The sequence below is a fragment of the Schistocerca serialis genome, chromosome 7 (assembly GCF_023864345.2).
Source record: "Schistocerca serialis cubense isolate TAMUIC-IGC-003099 chromosome 7, iqSchSeri2.2, whole genome shotgun sequence".
NCBI lineage: Eukaryota > Metazoa > Arthropoda > Insecta > Orthoptera > Acrididae > Schistocerca > Schistocerca serialis.
In genome coordinates, this window is record NC_064644.1 from 564,873,188 (window position 1) to 564,893,316 (window position 20,129).

The 20,129-nt window shown below is 47.5% G+C and overlaps 1 protein-coding gene across 1 annotated transcript; it reads left to right on the top strand.

Moving 5' to 3' along the window:
* The first annotated feature begins 469 nt into the window (after window positions 1-469).
* On the top strand, window positions 470-17,956 carry LOC126413250 (uncharacterized). The gene is made up of 2 exons (XM_050083150.1): window positions 470-632; window positions 17,121-17,956. The coding sequence occupies exons 1-2, from the start codon at window positions 470-472 to the stop codon at window positions 17,954-17,956; spliced, it is 999 nt and encodes a 332-aa protein (XP_049939107.1).
* The last annotated feature ends 2,173 nt before the right edge of the window (window positions 17,957-20,129 follow it).

Consider the following 20,129-nt stretch of genomic DNA (forward strand, 5'->3'; position numbering starts at 1 on the left):
CAATCATATGTATAGATTTTTGTGTGGTTCCAAACTGGACAATGTTTATTACTTTTAATCATATATCTCATCACCTTCTTTACAACAATTGTGTATCAGCTGCAAGCTGACTACATTATAGTTCCAGCACTATGTCTCCCCCAAAACAGTTTGCCTACCCTCACCCCAAAGGCATCTCTCCACCAGTAAGTACTTATAAATACCTCAAAGGCATCGTATGTTGTGGACATGATACAGTACAAACAGTTTGTTGATATGCTAGTAGATACAGGCGCGCCCTGGTTGCACCGGTCAGGTTTCCGAGCAGTACAGGCTTCAGGAAACTGGTGGCACTGCTATTGAGGAAGCACACTCCTTCTGCATGTGACTTTGTAAAGTACATACTTCCACCTGATGGATACTTAACGTGAAGTGCAAGCTCCTGTGACAGTATTCAATTGTTTCCTCAGTGCCAGGCCATGAACAGGCTATGCCTCATAACCATCAATCTCAACTGCCAGGGACCAGCCCAGATGCTCCATTTTACACTGCACCACCACCACCACCACACTACTCCACAGTAAACCACACAGTGTGCTCCAGCACCCCTGCCCCCTGCCCCCTGCCCCACCCCGTGGACACCTCACCTAACAGTGACTCAGGATGAGGCTTCCCTCAGAATTCATATTACTCTCAAGTGATCATGAATGATCTTTCACTGGCTATCCAGACAAAATTTCATTGTGAAATTGTGCCATGAACAAACCATTCTTAAATTAAACCTGGAAATTCTCATTCACTACCACATCTATTACCCACAACCAGTCTTAGTGATTATCCAATGTAATAAGTTTTTCACAAAAAAATAAGATTGAGTAAAATATAATATAAAAGTTACCTGCTGGTTCATTTAGGAACTATACCATTCAAGTGAATCTAACATAGCTAAATTTTTACATTATTGTTTGCTATGATATATGTTGACAAATTATCAATTGTATACCGTTATATCTGTACAGTGAATTCAACACATATTGCAAGAACAGCATCCAGAAGCAGTATGTAATGATGAAATGTTTTTGCTGCAGTGGTTTCTTTTTGTTCCTGATTATAGATTTTTTACCCTGATTTGCCATTTTCTAATGTAGGTCTTAATAGAAACAAGAACTAATAGTGATCATGCTCACTCCTTTCTCTATCCCAAAAATATTATCACATGGCTGTTGATAAAGGAAGACTGCTGCTACAAGAGTGTGTTCTTCAGTAATCAAAGGACTACTGAGATAGCTTCCAAAATGGAGAGTGCCTCATATGTATGCACTATACTAATAGGCAAAGATATTACACGCAAAGAAGGTAGATTTGAAAAGTTCCAGATGCAAGAGATCCAATGCGTACCTTAACACTTGCATACACACCATCGGTCTCCTTGTTCTGTTTCAGTGATGAACAAATGATAATTTCCCTTTGTAGTCAAGTACTGGCAGTTATTGTAAAATCTAAGATATTGCCAAACACTGTAAAATCACACCTGTATTTTTATTATCAGTTTGGACGTAAACAGACAAATGGGTACAGTGGAATTCCATATCAACAGACTCTTCTCCTTGCTGTAAGTAAGTGTTAGAAAAGTCACACTATTCCAGAAAATTAGAAATATTTTTCCTTTTTTTCCCATTTTTTGTCCTGAATATCCATAACTAATTATTCAAACATATTCATTTTGGTAAGCGAATTACTTTTTTAATAGGTGGCATCAGTATTCATCATGGAACCCCAACAACATGTGAGGCTCCTTTTGAAGAGAGGTTAAGATTGTGATCAACTCAATTTTATTTTTGTCCACACAGCATCACAGTTATTTGTGATCTTTTTGAACATTGAAGCTAATCAGCAAAATGGGCTGGAGGTAAGAGGAAAAACAGCAAGCATTTCTAAATACACATCTGTATCCAAGGGGGGGGAAAAAAATAAATAAATAAATAAATAAATTAAGAATGGTCATCATCAGATGTAGCATTCTTTAACTATACCTGATTACTTCCAAATGGAGTTGTCCCTCTATTAGTACTGGGTACCAATCCTGGAGGAGGATTTCGTATCTCTGAAACAAATTGGTTCTATATAAGTTATATGAAAAAAAATTAGAAAACTTACAAAAATTACTTAATATTATACTATGTCACATTCAAAGCAATTTGGCAATCATTGCATCACTTCAAAAGTTTACTAACACCTGACAATATTTATGCAGTACATCACAGATATCTCACCAGTGAAAAGACAATGTCTATTAATTTTGTTTCTCTACTCATTACCATAAAATTTGAGGATCCTAACACATTCCCTTCATGCAAGCCAGAACTTATTTCCTTAAAAATGGTTCAAATGGCTCTGACCACTATGGGACTTAATATCTGAGGTCATCAGTCCCCAAGACATGGAACTACATATACCTCACTATTGTGAATTGTGATTTATTAGTCTCATAACATACACTTACAAATCATGTGGTTATGGTACAGGAAACATGTCAAAAATTACAAACTAGAATGTAATATTAATTTTTAAAACTATATTTAGTCTACGTAGCAGTATCTATGTTTTCTTATTTTCCAGCTTGGGTAAATATCTTTCTTGATAATGGACAATTTTTTTTCCCCACTATATAATGCTAATTTGTGGTTGGATTCTCCACAAATTATCAGTTCATCTTCCATAAATTCCTCTAATGAGTAATATCATTTGTGTAAAAGAATTTCATGTAACTTCTTTTTTAGTATTCCTAGTTCCATGTTTAGAATGTTTTTGCCTTTAAGTTCGTTGTAGACTTCCATGCCCTTATATCGTTGGGTCTGAGCATATAATTTCAATCTATGGGCAGGAAGCATAAAATATCTTTATTCCTTGTACTGTATGGATGATCAAATTGGTTTTTAATGAACAATTCCGGTTTGTTGTGTAAAAATATCATTAGCTGGAATATGTATAGGGAGGGGACAGCCAAAATTTTTACTTTCTGTAATAATGGACGACATGATCCTCTTTGCTGAGCAGTGCACATATTTCTGATAATTTTCTTCTGAAGCTTCAGTACATGTGCTGTAGCCACCAGAAAGATCGCGGGAGGTGCACATTGGCACGGCGCGTCACGGACGGTAGTTGCTGCAAGTAGAGTCCCGTCCACCAGAGGGCACGCGAGAATTCGGACGCGACCTCTGCCGGCATAACAACAACAACAAAAACAACAACTCCGGCAGCACGGGCCGGGCCCAGTCAGTTCACATCGGGCAGGTCTAGCAGACAGTTCCCGGTCTACACTAGGTGAAGTGCGATGGAAACGTGAATCGTGTTACTACACAGTTGGCGACAAGTAGGGTCGTTCTTTCGCGAGTTGCGTCGTTGTTCCAGTTTCGCAGCTTCTCCACGGCACGGAGGATTTGGTGCGGGTTTTGGTTGTGCAGCAGATGGATCTCATGGCCACCATGAAACAAGTGCTTCCGGCGTTGCTCTCCACGCCGTCTGCTCCGGCGCAGTTCCCTCCTCCCTTTCCCCCGTATGACGAGATGGTGGAGGATTGGGACGCATATGAACATCGCCTCTGGCAGCATTTCCAGGCGTTTCATGTTGCCAATGTGGAGGTATGTCGTGCTCTCTTCTTGTCTTGGATATCTCCCTCGCTGTATCACGTTTTGCGGCAGCTAGCGCCGTTGCAGGAACCCTCGTCCTTGTCTTTTGATGCATTGTGTTCCCTGCTGTCTTCATATTATCGCCGCCACACGCATGTTGTGGCAGCTAGGGTCGAGTTCTATCAATGCAAGAAACAGCCCCATCAGTCTTACCGGGCGTGGGCAGCTACCCTGCACGGTCTTAGTCGCAAGTGTCATTTTGTCACGGAGCAGTCGCGAGAGTCGTATGCCCACGTTATGGTACGCGACGTCATTGTTCGTTCGGCCCCTGATAGGGAGGTCCGGCAACGGGCCCTGCAGTCAGAAGACCCTTCCCTCGAGGAAGTCCTGTCCATTGCTCAATCGTATGAAGTCTCTCACGCAGCAGGTCAACAGCTGGAAGCGTGGTGCGACGTCGCGGATGTTCAGGGCGGCGCGGCTGCGTCCACTGTGTCCGGGGTAGACGACGTGTGAGCAGTACAATCCAGCAGTTACGGCCACTCCCGCAAGGCGCGTAAACAAAATTCTGGCCGCCGGCCCCTGTTGCCGTCCTGTGCGTCGTGATATATACATCATGATCGGTCAGAGTGCCCCCAGCGTTGGGCCGTTTGTCGCAAATGTAATAAAAAAGGTCACATTGCTAAAGTTTGCCGCTCAGCCTCAAAAGAATCGAAGGAAGCAGGTGCAGAGGACATAAACGTTGACATTCAGGATATTTCATCGGGCCAGGCTCCCGACGCATCGGCACGTAAACTCTTTATCGAGGTGTCGGTTTGGTCGCGCTGGTTGCAACTGCAAGTAGATACAGGCGCGGCAGTTTCGTTGTTGAATGCACAAACTTATTCCGACCTTGGATCGTCCCCATTGGCGCCAGTTTACTGGCGTCTACGCGGTTATGGTAAACAGTTCATTCCCCTGTTGGGTCAATTCACTACCGACGTGACTTACAAATCAGTCACTCGGCCTATAGCTTTTATTGTTGTCAGTGATGGGAGCTCCGCTACCCTTTTTGGCCTGGATGCCTTTCAAGCTTTCGGGTTTTCTATCACTGACACCATACAGTTGGTCTCCGAAGACGTTCCCTATCAATCATTGGAATCTTTGATCTCAGACTTTCCAGATATTTTTGAGGAGGGCCTGGGGCGTGTTTCAGATTTGAAGCTCACTTCACGTTGAAGGCGTCGGCTCGCCCGTGTTTTCTACGCGCGAGGCAGATCCCCTTGGCTCTCCGCCCTCAAGTAAAGGAAGAGCTAGACCGGCTGACAGTCCTAGGGGTCGTTCTTCCCATTTCTTCCAGTGAGTGGGCTTCACCCCTCGTTGTTGTAAGGAAGCCCTCAGGAAAATTACGTCTTTGTGGCGATTTCAAGGCCACCATTAATTCACAATTGGTGGTGGACACCTATCCTTAGCCTCGTGCTGATGAATTGTTCTCCGCTGTGGCGGGAGGCCAATATTTTTCGAAAATCGATCTGTCGGAGGCTTATCATCAGATACCACTTGATGAGGACTCCAAATGGCTGGCGGTCGTCAACACTCCATTTGGCCTTTACCAATACCAGCGGTTGGCCTTCGGAATATCCAGTGCCCCGGCGATATTCCAGCGTTATCTTGAGCATGTCACGTCGACAATCCCTCATTGTATTAATTACCTGGATGACATAACTGTCACAGGCCGCAGCATGAAGGAACACTTGCACAACCTTCGCACCCTCTTTCTCAAATTCAGGTCTGTGGGCTTGCGTTGCACCCTGCATAAGTCAACCTTCTTCCAACCGTCCATTGAGTATGTGGGTTACACCATATCTCGGCACAGCATACAGCCACTAGGAAGTTTGGTCCAAGGTATCGTCAACCTTCCTCGGCCCGCTGCGCTGAAAGAGTTACAAGCCTTTTTAGGCAAGATAGCCTATTACCACCGGTTCATTCCCAGGGCTTCCACTATAGCCCACCCCCTGTACTGCCTTCTGCACAAGGGTGTTCCTTTTGATTGGTCACCTGCATGCGAGCGAGTGTTCACCTCGTTGAAGGGCCTCCTCACGTCAGCCCCTTGTTTGGCTACATTTGATCCCCATAAGCCGTTGGTCCTGGCTACAGACGCTTCGCAGTATGGGGTGGGGGCGGTCCTGGCCCATCGCAATGCAGATGGTTCCGAGCAACCACTGGCGTTTGCATCTAAAACGCTTAGTCCCGCACAGGCCCATTACTCCCAGGTGGAAAAAGAGGCTTCGGCCATTGTCTACGCTGTTACCAAGTTTAACTGAAACTTTGTGCCATACAAGAAAGGGTGAATCACTGACCATAAGCCGTTAATATCGTTATTTGGCCCCGCCTCTCAGATTCCGGATAGGGCAGCCCACAGACTACAGCGCTGGGCCTTGTTCCTCTCTAAGTACCATTATGACATTCATTTTTGCCCTACAGGACAGCATGCCAATGCCGACGCTCTTTCCTGTCTTCCGGTGGGCCCGGATCCTACATTCGACTGAGAGGAGATTATGTGTTTTCATTTGGATGTGGCGTCCTGCCACGCGGTTGATGGCTTCCCGATCACTAGTTCTTGAGTCGCCAGGGAAACGGCGGCTGACCCAGTTCTCCGGCAAGTAGTTCGCCTCATTCAGCAGGGGTGGTCTTCCCGCCCTCCGGGCCGGGCCTCGGACCCTCTTCGTAATTATTTTATTCTACGAGACCACCTCTCGGTCTTGGAAGGAGTTCTCCTTCTGGCTACCAATAATACAGCTCCTTGTGTGGTTGTTCCTGCAGGTTTACGAAGGGAGGTCCTCAAATTATTACATGCGGGGCACTGGGGTGTTTCCCGTACTAAAACCTTGGCTCGCAGACATGTGTAGTGGCCCGGTATTGACAGAGAAATTGAGCACTTGGTGGCCGCCTGTTCCCAATGTGCGAGCCAACAAGCATCTCCCAGGGCAGCGTTCTCTTCATGGCCGCCGGCAACCCAAGCATGGGAACGTGTTCACATCGATTTTGCGGGCCCGTTTCTCAATGGCTTTTGGCTCATTGTCATTGTTGCTTATTCCCGATTCCCATATGTGGTTTGCTGCTCCTCAACCACTTCAGAAGTTGCAATCCAGGCACTAGCAAAAATCTTTTCTGTGGAAGGTCTGCCAATCACCCTGGTCCCGGACAATGGACCGCAGTTTATTTCGCAGACCTTCCAGGATTTTTGTAGGTGCTTCGGTATTCGGCACGTTTGCTCTCCCCCCTTCCATCCACAATCGAATGGGGAAGCCGAGCGCATGGTGCGCACATTTAAGACGCAGATGAAAAAGAATGTGCACGAATTTCCTGCGGAGGAAGCATTGACGTTTTTCTTGATGGCATACCGGACCACACCAATGGGAGAACGCAGCCCCGCAGAGCTCCTCCGTGGGCGTCAACCTAGGACTCTGCTGCACCTCCTCCGGCCTGGTCCTCGCCAGTCTTCACAAAACGGAGTGCCTGGCTTTCCACTGGGAATGTCAGTCTGGGCCCATGGGTTTGGTCGCAATCCACGTTGGATACCGGCGGTGGTCCTGCACTGACATGGCCGCCGGCTCTATACCTTGCAGGCGGGGGACCGGGTGGTACGTCGTCACCAAAATCAGCTACGTCCACGTTCAGGCACCCACCCTCCGACCTCTCGGACACCGGCTTCCCCATTGCCGGCACCTGTTTTGGTTTCACAGGGGACGTTACCTCCTCTCCCCGCTGTGACTCTGCCGCACTGCGATGGTTCTCAACCTTGGCAGCTTCCAGTAGCTCCAGCACCGGCATCACCATCGTTCGAGATGCCACAGCAAGAGCCGGCCCCCCCTAGCAGGCCCGGTTTCTCAGGAGGCTGGTTCACCTGGGGTCGTCCCTTCCCCTTCGTCCCCGCCACTGGGTCTTGCCCCTCTCGAGGTGGAACAGGATCCGGCGTTCGACAGCTTGTTGCCCATTCTGTCCCGGGCTCCGGTTGTGGGACGACAGGGGCCTCTTCGTGTGGGTCACTTCCAGCCGTATTCGAAGGTTCCGGCTCGAGGGTTGGCAGATCCCCTCGACTCCGCCCATCCAATGGATGTGGAGGTCATCGCTCCGGCCCGATGCTCCACCTTCCGACGCAGTGGATCACAGTGGCTGCACCCCCCGAAGGAGGAGGAGTGCTGTAGCCACCAGAAAGATCGCGGGAGGTGCACATTGGCACGGCACATCACGGACGGTAGTTGCTGCAAGTAGAGTCCCATCCACCAGAGGGCATGCGAGAATTTGGACGCATAACAACAACAACAACAACAACAACAACAACAACTCCGGCAGCACGGGCCGGGCCCAGTCAGTTCACATTGGGCAGGTCTAGCATACAGTTCCCAGTCTACACTAGGTGAAGTGCGACGGAAACGTGAATCATGTTACTACAACATGAGATATATTATTGGAGCTCCCCCAGAAAATAATGCCATATCTTATCACTGATTCAAAGTAACTTAGATATGCTACTTTGTGAATGGACATGTTAGTAGCACTTGATAATACATGCATGGCACATGCAAAGCTACTCAGTTTGCTGCACAGGTACTCAATATGTGTGTTCCAGTTTAAATTCTTATTGAGGTGTAGACCTAGAAATTTAGTGGAATGCACTTCTGTTAATTCTTCACTTTTATGATTTATACTAATTTCCTGGTATTTTAAGTGTTTGGTTCTGAATTGAATCAAGTTTGTTTTTGATATGTTAAGCTTCAGACCATTTAAATGGAACTATGACTCTAGCCTAACTAATGTACCAGTGACTATCAGGAATTGTTTCTGTTTCTTCACTTTCTATCAAGACAGCTGTGTCATTAGCAAAGAGAATGGATGGTGAATTTGTGTTTAATGGTAAGTCATTGATATACAATAGAAAGAGAATTGGACCGAGGATGGAACCTTGCAGGACACCCTGTGTTATTGTTTTCCACTCTGAATGGTAGTTTACACCATATGAAGAGATGATTGTTCTTTGTTTTCTATTAGATAAGTAAGAAGTAAGCCACTGAAGTACTGCACCCTTACTCCCATATTCTTCTAGTTTGTGGATTAGCAAGGAGTGATTTACGGAATCAAATGCCTTTTGTAGGTCACAGAAAATTCTGGCTACCTTACTGTTTTTGTCTAGAGCTGTGCTAATTTTTTCTATGAAATTATTTATGGCATTTGTTGTATTTTTCCCTTGTGGGAGGCCAAACTGATTGCACAGAATAATCCCCTGTGATACAATAAAGTTTTGGATTTGGATAGCAGCTACTTACATCACACACATCCATGCCTGAGGTAGGATTCAAACCTGCGACCATAGCAGCAGCACAGTTCCTGACTGAAGCACCTAGAACCACTTGGCTACAATGGCCAGCACTTATTTCCTTATCTATTGCCTTTTTTGCATTGGGGCACAAAAATGACTGAGGTCATAAACACCCAGGTCACAACTTTCATACACCAATACGTAAAAGAAGTTAATAGTGACTATATGCTAAGCCCAATCAATGGAAAGAAAGACCTAAAAAGAAGGACTTCCCATTTGAGAAAGGTCCATAAAATACACAGTAGAGAAAGCAGAGGTCCCTAACCCAAAATTTAATGTCCTTTGCAGTATTGCTGTGACCGAAGCAGTAAAACGTGATCAACAGCCTTTGAATTGTTTACTAAAATGACCAATAACACAGATGACAAATGTGCACTGAAATGTAAGCTCTTCAAAAAATGGCACTGGGTCAAGAAATGTCAAACCATCAAAGGTTGATGACAATAAGCATGAAGTGGTAGGGGATCACTAGTTAAATGGTGATGGCTAAAGAGACAGTGTCCAATATGCAAGCTAGCTAAAATTATGTCTTTGAGACAAGAGGGCCAAAAGGAGGTCACAAAAACTATTGGGAGCTATTTAATTTCCCGGAGCTTGTTTCCCATGAAGCAAAGACTGGAAGTGATGCCCAAGTGACACCACTTGCTGACAGACAGCAACACCGAGATCAGCGAAAGGAATGACCGATCTAGGAGGATGCAGCCATGGCAGCAGCATCAGCAAGCTGATCTCTTGTCCAACTGTCATGACCGGGGTCTCTTATGCAAATCACAGTGCATCTCTCAACAGTGAGCAAGTTTAAGCTTTAATGGACTCATTGCACCAAGGCATGGACCATGTGCAGCAAAATGAGGCTCTGAATGGTACCGAGAGCTATTGGAGCTTATGATACAATTAAAAAACCTGAGTCACCAGGTGTAGTAAGTGGCCTAATAGAGGGTAAAGAGCCCTGCAGTATAAATTGAGCAGTGTGATGGAAGCTGACCGAAAATGGTCAGTGCCAATGACTAAGGCACACCCAACACCATGATTATTCTTCAAGCCATCGCAGTATACAGGAAGGTACTATCGATAAATTGCATGCAAGGATTGAGAAATTTGCAGCAGTACATTTATTGGCTAAAATGGCTCTGAGCACTATGGGACTTAACATCTATGGTCATCAGTCCCCTAGAACTTAGAACTACTTAAACCTAACTAACCTAAGGACAGCACACAACACCCAGCCATCACGAGGCAGAGAAAATCCCTGACCCCGCCGGGAATCGATCCCGGGAACCCGGGCGTGGGAAGCGAGAACGCAACCGCACGACCACGAGATGCGGGCTGTACATTTATTCCAAACTAGTGTCCTTGGTAAGCAAATTAAGTCTGAGATATACATGGGCTGCCACATGAAGACAAGGTGGTGAGGGCTTCACACCCATTGGGAAAACTACAGGTAGCAAGAAGTTAAGCTGCCAGAACAGTAGACAAAAGCGAACTCCAAGATATAACAGTGATGAAGGCCACACCTCATACTGGTGGTTGAGGGATCATTAAAAAAGGTAACACAGGATGTGTGGCGGGGCATGGCAGACAAACAGCATGAGTATCCCCTGAGAAAGACATTATGCCTGTAAAACAGTGGTTGTACAACAGCTTCTGCAAAGAGACTCTCAACTGGGGTCAGGTAAAGGTCGCCATTGGCCACGGTGGACTGTTTAACGATCATCTAAGATGGAGGGATATGCAGATGAATAAATGAAACACCCAAAGCCTAGTTGCAAACAGATAAGGGATGAGTATAATTTTTTTTTTTTTTAAGGGCACGCAACTATGATGGTCATTAGCGCCCAGACTAAGTTAGGAATGTACCACGAGGCACAAGGTTAAAACAGCAACTAAAAGGGACAATACTATAAAAGACAGATAGGCAGAGGATTAGAAACAGCATAATCAAATGTCCTTAGACAGGTTCGTCAAGTTGATAAAACAAAGAACGCGAGCAGCTGCTCCTGGGTCATCCACTAAAATGGCATCCAGAGTACATGGCAGACCAAGATCAAGATGCAGCGTATTAAAATCCGGACAGGACGTTAAAATGTGGCGGACCATCAGCAATTGCCCACATGGGCACAACGGCGCCGGCGCAGCCGTCAGCAGATGGCAATGGCTGAACCGGCAGTGTCCAATTCGTAACCGGGCCAAAACGACCTCCTCCCGCTGAGAAGTGTGTGAGGAGGACATCCAAGCTGCGGGAAGAGGTTTCAAGGCCCGAAGCTTGTTGTCCGTATGTGCAGCCCAATCTTGATAATAAATTCAGTTGGGAAGAGCACACCACAGAACTGCAGAAACGCCTTAACAAATCTGTATTTGCAATTCAAGTGTTAGCAGACATAGGCGACATAAAAATGAAAAAGCTTGCATACTTTGCCTACTTTCATTCCATAATGTCATATGGTATAATATTTTGGGGTAACTCTTCAAGTCAGACAAAAGTTTTCAGAGTCCAAAAGCGTGTAATACGTATTACTTGTGGAGTAAATTCACGGACGTCCTGTAGAAACCTCTTCAAAGAACTGGGTATACTAACTTCTGCCTCTCAGTATATTTACTCATTAATGAAATTTGTCTAAATAATACATCTCTTTTTCCAACAAACAGCTCAGTTCATATATACAATACCAGGAACAAAAATGGTCTGCACAAGGACTTAAAAGCACTTACTTTAGTTCAAAAAGGGGTCCGCTACTCATGAACACTCATCTTCAATAATTTGCCAGTAAACATAAAAAATTCAGTTACAAATAAAGATCAGTTTAAAAGGAGCCTGAAAGACTTACTAGTGGCCAACTCCTCCTACTCCATCGATGAATTTTTTAATAGAAACAAATGATGTATTCATACTATTAGTATTGTTATTTCAGCTTTAAAAAAAAAAAAAAAAATTGACTTGTTCCACATCCACTAGGATCTCCTCGGCACGGATCTATGGAACAAAAACTAATCTAATCTAATCTAATCTGCATGCAACAGCGATAAAATGTGCTGCCAAATGACCCTGCTGCAATCTGATGAAGGGACACAACATGAAGCTGTCCGAGGCTGGAGGACCGCAGCCTTGGCCGCGGCATCTGCAGTCTCAATCCCAGGGATACCGACATGGCCAGGAACCCACATAAAGCTAACCGGAGAACCATTGTCCACCAGCTGCTGAAGAGAGCTTTGGATCCGGTGCACGAAACGGTCAACTGGATACGGATCACTGAGGCTCAGGATGGCGCACAGAGAATTGGAGCAGATGACATAAGCAGAATATCAGTGGTGGCAGATGTAATGAACAACCTGGTAGAGGGCAAATAGCTCAGCTGTGAAGACCGAACAATGGCCATGGAGCCGGTATTTGAAACTGTGTGCCCCGACAATAAAAGAACACCCAACCCCGCCATTGGTCTTAGAGCCATCTGTATAAATGAAGGTCATATTAATGAACTTCGATTGAAGTTCGACAAAACGGGAGTGATATACCGAACCAGGGGTAACCTGCCTTGGGAGCGAGCTGAGGTCAAGATGAACGCGAGCCTGAACCTGGAGCCAAGGTGGCGTATGGCTCTCACCCACTCTAAAGGTTGCAGGGAGTGGAAAATCTAGGTGTTGAAGGAGGCGACGAAAGTGAACTCCAGTGGTAGCAGGGCAGAGACATATAACCCATATTAATGGTTGAGAGAGTCATCAAAAAAGGAACGATGAGACGGGTGGTCGGGCACTGACAGTCGCCGACAGGCATACCTACAAAGCAGTATATCGCGCCCGTAGGCGAGTGGCAGTTCACTGGCTTCAGCATGAAGACTCTCGGCGGGACTAGTATAAAATGCTCTGATCACAAGACGTAAACCCCAATGTTGTATAGATTTGGGGAGGTGTAAGATGGACGGCTGTGCAGAGGAATGTACAAAGTTCCCATAATCCAGCTTTGAGCAGATGATTGACCGATATAGGCGAAGTAGGACTGTCCGATCCTCTCCCCACGACCTACCGCTGAGAACACGGAGGGCATTTAGAGAACGGGTACAACGGGCAGCCAAATATGACACATGTGGAGACCAGCTAAGTTTCCTGCCAAATGTAAGACCTAAAAATTTTGTTGTCTCCAACAATGGGAGAGCAATGGGACTGAGTCATAAGGATGGTGGGAGAAACTCTTTGTAGCGCCAGAAGTTAATACAGACCGTCTTCTCAGCAGAAAAACGGAAGTCATTGGCGACACTCCAGGAGTAAATACCGTCAAGAGAACGCTGAAGACAGTGCTCCAGGAAACATGTACGCTGCACGCTGCAATAGATGGTAAAATCGTCCATGAAAAGGGAGCCAGATACATCAGCTGGGAGGCAATCCATTATTGGATTGATCGCTATGGCGAAGAGAGCGATGCTCAAAACTGAGCCCTGCGGCACCCCATTCTCCTGGTGAAAGGTGTCTGACAGGACAGAACCCACACGTACCCTGAACTGTCGATACATTAAAAATGCACGAATAAAGAGAGGGAGGCAACCGCGAAGGCCCCATGTATGCATGGTGCAGAGAATGCCCGCCCTCCAACAGGTGTCGTAAGCCTTCTCCAAATCAAAGAACACAGCTGTGTTCGGGCACTTCCACAAGAAGTTATTCATAATGAAGGTCGACAAGGTAACCAGATGGTTAACAGCAGAGTAGCGCCTACGAAATCCACATTGTACATTGGTAAGTAGGCATCGAGATTCGAGCAGCCAAACCATACAAGAGTTAACCATTCGCTCCATCACCTTACAGACACAGCTGGTAAAGGAGATGGGTCGATAACTGGGAGGCGAGCGCTTGTCCTTCCCTGGCTTAGGAATCGGGACAACAACAGACTTGTGCCAGCACATGGGAACATGAACCTCAATCCAGATGCAATTATAAGTACGAAGAAGAAAACCTTAACCCGCAGGTGAAAGGTTCTTCAGCATCTGAATATGAATAGAATCAGGCTCTGGAGGGGAGGACTGTGACTGGGCAAGTGCATTTTTGAGTTCCCGCATGGTGAATGGGGCATTATAACTTTCATGATTCGAGGAGCGGAAGTTTGGTGGCCTAGCCTCCTCTGCCTGTTTTCGGGGGAGGAAGGGAGGGTGGTAATGAGCAGAGCTCGAAACCTCTGCGAAAAAGCGGCTGAAGGCATTGGAGACATCCTCAGGGGCCACAAGGACGTCATTCACGACTGTCAAGTCAGAAACTGGTGAGTGGATCTTAGTGCCAGATAGCCGGCGCAGGCTACCCCAGACAACAGAAGAAAAAGTAAAACTGTTGAAGGTGCTTGTAAAAGCAGCCTAGCTGGCTTTCTTGCTTTCTTTAATAATACGACGACACTGGGCATGTAATCATGTATAATTGATAGAATTTGCCACCGTAGGGTGGTGTTTAAAGGTGCGTAAAGCACCTTGACGAGCACGTAATGCGTCTCTACATGCTGCGGTCCACCAGGGGACCAGTACGCGACGTGGAGAAGAAGTAATGTGAGGGATGGAATATTCAGCAGCAGTGAGAATGACTTCTGTGAGGTGTGCGACCTGACTATCGCAGCTTGTGAAAGTTTGATCCTCAAAGGTCACCCTGGAGATGTTCCAACTAGTTGAGCACAGAGAGGGGGTTTGATGCAGGAGATGGATAGCACATGGGAAGTGGTCGCTCGAATATGTATCAGAAAGTGCATACCACTCAAACTGGCGTGCAAGTTGGGAAGTACATATAGAGAGTTCTAAATGGGAATAGGTGCGAGATGTGTCCGAATGAAAAGTAGGGGCGCCAGTATTGAGGCAGACAAGATTGAGGTGGTTGAGAAGGTCTGCTAACAGGGAGTCCCTCGGGCGGGATGCTGGAGAGCCCAAAAGGGAATGGTGGGCATTGAAGTCTCCAGTTAACAAAAATGGTGCAGGGAGCTGAGTAATAATTTGCATCATGTCTGCGCTGGTAAGAGCAGACGACGAGGGAGTGTAAACGGTACAAATGGAAAATGTAAAAGTGGGGAGAGTAATTCGGACAGCAACTGCCTGCAGGCCGGTGTGCAATGTGATGGGATCGTAGTAAATATCGTCCCGGACCAGCAACATAACCCCTCCATTAGACGGAGTACCTGCCACAGAGGGTAGGTCAAAACACACAGAGGTATAGTGTGCCAAGTCAATTTGATCGCTAGGGCGTAGCTTCGTTTCCTGGAGAGCTATGATGAGGGGACAGTGCAAGCGAAGCAGCAACTTCAAGTCCTCTCGGTTGGAGTGAATGCCACGAATATTCCAGTGAAGAAGTGCCATCATGAGAAGAAAAAGGAAGAAGGGGTCACCTTGAAGGCCGCTGAGGGCCTGGCTTCGAGAGAGCACTGCCGCCGCTGTCAATAGGCGGAGAGTCATCATACATTCGTTCAATAGGTTCATCGGCCATCTTGTTAAGATGGCCGGGAGGGGGAGCTTCCTCCGCCGGTGAACGACCAGATGTTTGGCTATCAGTGGTGCCGCCAGGCGAAACGGATGATGGCCTGGGGCGGCAACTGCTGCGTGGCGCAGGAGAAGAAACGCGCTGTGGCGGAGAAGGATAACTTTGCTGCCTATGAGCCTTCTTGGAAGGTCGTTAAGTGGAAGTACTGGTCAATGGCTGGTAGTTCAAGGTACGTAGGAAGTCTGCATGGGACGGTTACTTCTTGAAAGCCCGTGCACCTGATTTCTGGGTCTTCATCTTGGCAGAAGTTGATGAAGGTGCTTGTGTCTTAGGGGTGACGGGAGGAAGAGGAGACGTTGACCGGGTGATCATAGCACTGGCCGAATGGACGACCGTAGTGCTGAAGGTCAGATCACATGTCTGCGTTGCCACCTCCCTGGTAGTCCGAGGAGAGGTGAGGACAGTACTGTATTTCCCCGCTGGGATCAGCGTGGGCTTCCTACTAGCAAATTGCTTGTGAGCAGCCGAGGTGAACACTTTCTCTTTGACCCAAATTTCCTGTATACAATGTTAATCCTTGTAGATGGGACAGTCATGGGAGGTCGCTGCATGGTCACCCTGACAGTTCACACAACGAGGAGATGGAGGTGGACAGTCACCCTCATTGGCATCCCTGCCACAAGTGACACATTTAGCCACATTAGAACAAGACTGGTGAGTGTGATTAAAATGCTGACACTGGTAGCAGCGCGTAGGTGTCGGGACATAGGGGCAAACAGAAATAACCTCTTAGCCCGCTTTGATGCACGACAGCAGCTGAACACAATCATACGTCAAGAAAAGTGTCTGGGTCAGTACAAGGTCATTGTTGACCTTTTTAATGACCCAATGGACAGCAGTCACGCCCTGCTCAGCGAGGAAAGACTGAATCTCCTCGGCAGTCAATCTGTCGAGTGATCTAGTATATACCGCACCACACGACGAATTCAAAGTGCGGTGAGCCTCCACCCGGACAGGAAACATGTACAGGAGTGTGCCCCGAAGCAGTTTTTGTTCCTGAAATGCGCTCTCAGTTTCTAATAACAAGGTACCGTTACACATCCTGGTACAAGACTTGACAGATCCGGCTATGGAATCTGCATCCTTCTGGATAACGAAAGGGTTGACAGATGAAAAATCCTTTCCGTTCTCAGATCGAGAAACTACGAGGAACTTTGGGGCAGGCAGTAGTACTTTTGTCACTGGCGGCTGGTCAAGTTTCAGTTTTTGGGCAGAAGTCTAGAGAGAAGAAGAGAAATCCATTGTGGAGGAATCCCCCATGATTGCCAGCATCTCCGATAGTGGGCTCCTTCCTTGTGGGGATCCTCTCAGAGGGCACTCCCGCCTTAGGTGAATGTTTACACCTCAGGTCACACCTCCCGAGAAACGGATGGAGGGACCAATCGGCATGGTTGGAAGGTGTCAGCTCAGGCAATCACCCCTCCCTGGGCCTGGCCTTTACCATGGGGTATGTGCGTGTTTTACTTGTCTACCCAGGGCAGAGAATTACGCGTTACCCCATCACCGGCTACACATGCCAACATGTGGGTCGGCGTTGAGGCATGCACAGGGAGGAAAGAAGAAGAGGAAAAACGAAGGGAGAGAGGGAGAGAAAGGACAGACTGTCTCAAATGCCGAGGCGGAGACCAGAGGGTGGATAAGAAGGCAAGGAGAAGAAGGCAAAGAGAAGAAGGCAAGGAGAAGAAGGCAAGGAGAAGAAGGCAAGGAGAAGAAGGCAAGGAGAAGAAGGCAAGGAGAAGAAGGCAAGGAGAAGAAGGCAAGGAGAAGAAGGCAAGGAGAAGAAGGCAAGGAGAAGAAGGCAAGGAGGAGAAGGCAAGGAGGAGAAGGCAAGGAGGAGAAGGCAAGGAGAAGAAGGCAAGGAGGAGAAGGCAAGGAGGAGAAGGCAAGGAGAAGAAGGCAAGGAGAAGAAGGCAAGGAGAAGAAGGCAAGGAGAAGAAGGCAAGGAGAAGAAGGCAAGGAGAAGAAGGCAAGGAGAAGAAGGCAAGGAGAAGAAGGCAAGGAGAAGAAGGCAAGGAGAAGAAGGCAAGGAGAAGAAGGCAAGGAGGAGAAGGCAAGGAGGAGAAGGCAAGGAGGAGAAGGCAAGGAGAAGAAGGCAAGGAGAAGAAGGCAAGGAGAAGAAGGCAAGGAGAAGAAGGCAAGGAGAAGAAGGCAAGGAGAAGAAGGCAAGGAGAAGAAGGCAAGGAGAAGAAGGCAAGGAGAAGAAGGCAAGGAGAAGAAGGCAAGGAGAAGAAGGCAAGGAGAAGAAGGCAAGGAGAAGAAGGCAAGGAGAAGAAGGCAAGGAGAAGAAGGCAAGGAGAAGAAGGCAAGGAGAAGAAGGCAAGGAGAAGAAGGCAAGGAGAAGAAGGCAAGGAGAAGAAGGCAAGGAGAAGAAGGCAAGGAGAAGAAGGCAAGGAGAAGAAGGCAAGGAGAAGAAGGCAAGGAGAAGAAGGCAAGGAGAAGAAGGCAAGGAGAAGAAGGCAAGGAGAAGAAGGCAAGGAGAAGAAGGCAAGGGAAAAATTAAGGAAGACAGTGAGAGGGAGAAGGACAAAGAAAGGAACCAAACAAAGGAAGGAAGAAATCAGAATAAGTGAAAAACCAAAATGACCACAAATATAAGTCGTGGAACCGTCCGTCTCCAGACACAGGCGCAAACTACCCCCTTGAGGGGGAGGGACTCCTTTTAGTCACCTCTTACGACAGGCAGGAATACCTTGGGCCTATTCTAACCCCCGGACCCGCAGGGCGGGGCAGTAACGATGCCGGTGGTGACCGAGTGAACCACCCCATTAATGGCATCATCGGAAAGAGGCTCAATAGTGGCAATGGATGTGAACAAGTCCCAGTCAGCCTTTTTCATTGTCCATCTGCAGGGGTGCCCAGAAGAGTGATGCTGTGGCAGTGACAGAAGGATAGGAAAGTGGTCACTACCACACTAGTCATCATGCACACCGCATAGGACAGACAGTAATAGGCTAGGGCTGCAGATCGGAAGTTTGATGGCTGAGGACGTGCCATGCACCACACTGAAATGTGTGACGGCACCATTATTTAAGAGAGAAAGGTCTAGCTGTGCCAATACTTTGTAGGGTGGGTCAGTGGCAACAGGCCAAGGCAGCATTGCTGACAGAGGGTTATGGGTGTTGAAGTTGCCCAGTAACTGAAAAGGTGGTGACAATTGGGCTATCAGTGCATCTAGGGCATGTTGTGGAACATCACCTTCTGGTGTCCGCCCCGGTAGCTGAGTGGTCAGCGTGACAGACTGTCAATCCTAAGGGCCCGGGTTCGATTCCCGGCTGGGTCGGAGATTTTCTCCGCTCAGGCACTGGGTGTTGTGTTGTCCTAATCATCATCATTTCATCCCCACCGACGCGCAGGTCGCCGAAGTGGCGTCAAATCGAAAGACCTGCACTAGGCGAACGGTCTACCCAACGGGAGGCCCTAGCCACACGACATTTCCATTACGTTCTGGTGGAAGATAGAGACTGCAGACACTAACGGCCTGAGTCATCCACACCCAAACACCGACAGCCTCTAAAGGTGGTTGTAGAGGGGCAGACTTGCTGTGAAGGGAGTGATGGAAACAGATGCAGACGCCACCAGATACCCTCTCATAAGTTGCCCCGTTCCTATAATAACCCCGATAGCCACGGAAGGCAGGGGTTCACGTCACCAGAAACCAAGTTTCCTGAAGAGCAATGCTGAGGAAAGGGTGAAGGCTGAGAAGTTGTCGGAGCTCAGCAAGATAGCGGAAAAAACTGCTGCAGTTCCACTGGAGGATGACATTGTCCATGGCCGAGAAAGGCATGAAGGACCGAGGAGCAGATTACGCCGCTGGGTCACCTGCTGCCACTGTTTGAGTATCTGTGTGAGTGACAGCCATTGCGTCTGAGATTCCAGCGAATCCTAGGTCCACAGCAGACGCCAGAATCTCTACCTTGCCCTCCAACGCAGAGCTTTTAGGTTGCAGTGGAGTGGGTGCCTCTGAAAATTCCTTTCTTAGAGGTCTTATTCTTGGTCTTTTCTCACTGCTCCTTGGGTTTCAGTGGCTTGGAGGACTTCACCGATTCTGTCTCTGAGACAGAGGAGGATCGTGAAGCCCCACGACCAGCTGCTTGTGGGCTCTTATGCCACTGCCGGGCATCATCCTACCCACTTGTGGAACTTGGCAAGGGAGGGACCCAAGGGTCCCCTCCTTAGCCTTAGCATTGGTCAGTCGGTCCAGGGTCTTATATTCCATGATTTTTTGCTCTTTCTGTAAGATCCTGCAGTCTTGTGAGCAAGGTGAATGAGGCTATCTGCAGTTGACACAGATGGGAGGCAGGGCACATGGAGTATTGGGATGTGATGGGCATCCACAATCTCGACATGTGAGGCTGGAAGTACAGCAGAAAGACATATGGCAGAAGTTCCAGCACTTCAAGCACTGCATCAGGGGAGGGATATAGGGCTTGACATCATAGTGGCAGACTATCACCTTGACCTTCTCTGGTAATGTATCACCCTTGAATGCCAAGCTGAAGGCACTGGTAGCAATCTGATTATCCTTCGGACCCCAAGGAAAGCATCAGACGAAAGGAACACCCTGATGCTTTAATTGTCTCTTATCTCGTCATCAGACTGCAAAAGAAAGTCCCTATGGAAAATAATACACTGCACCATATTTAAACCCTTATGGGTTGTGATGGTAACTGAAA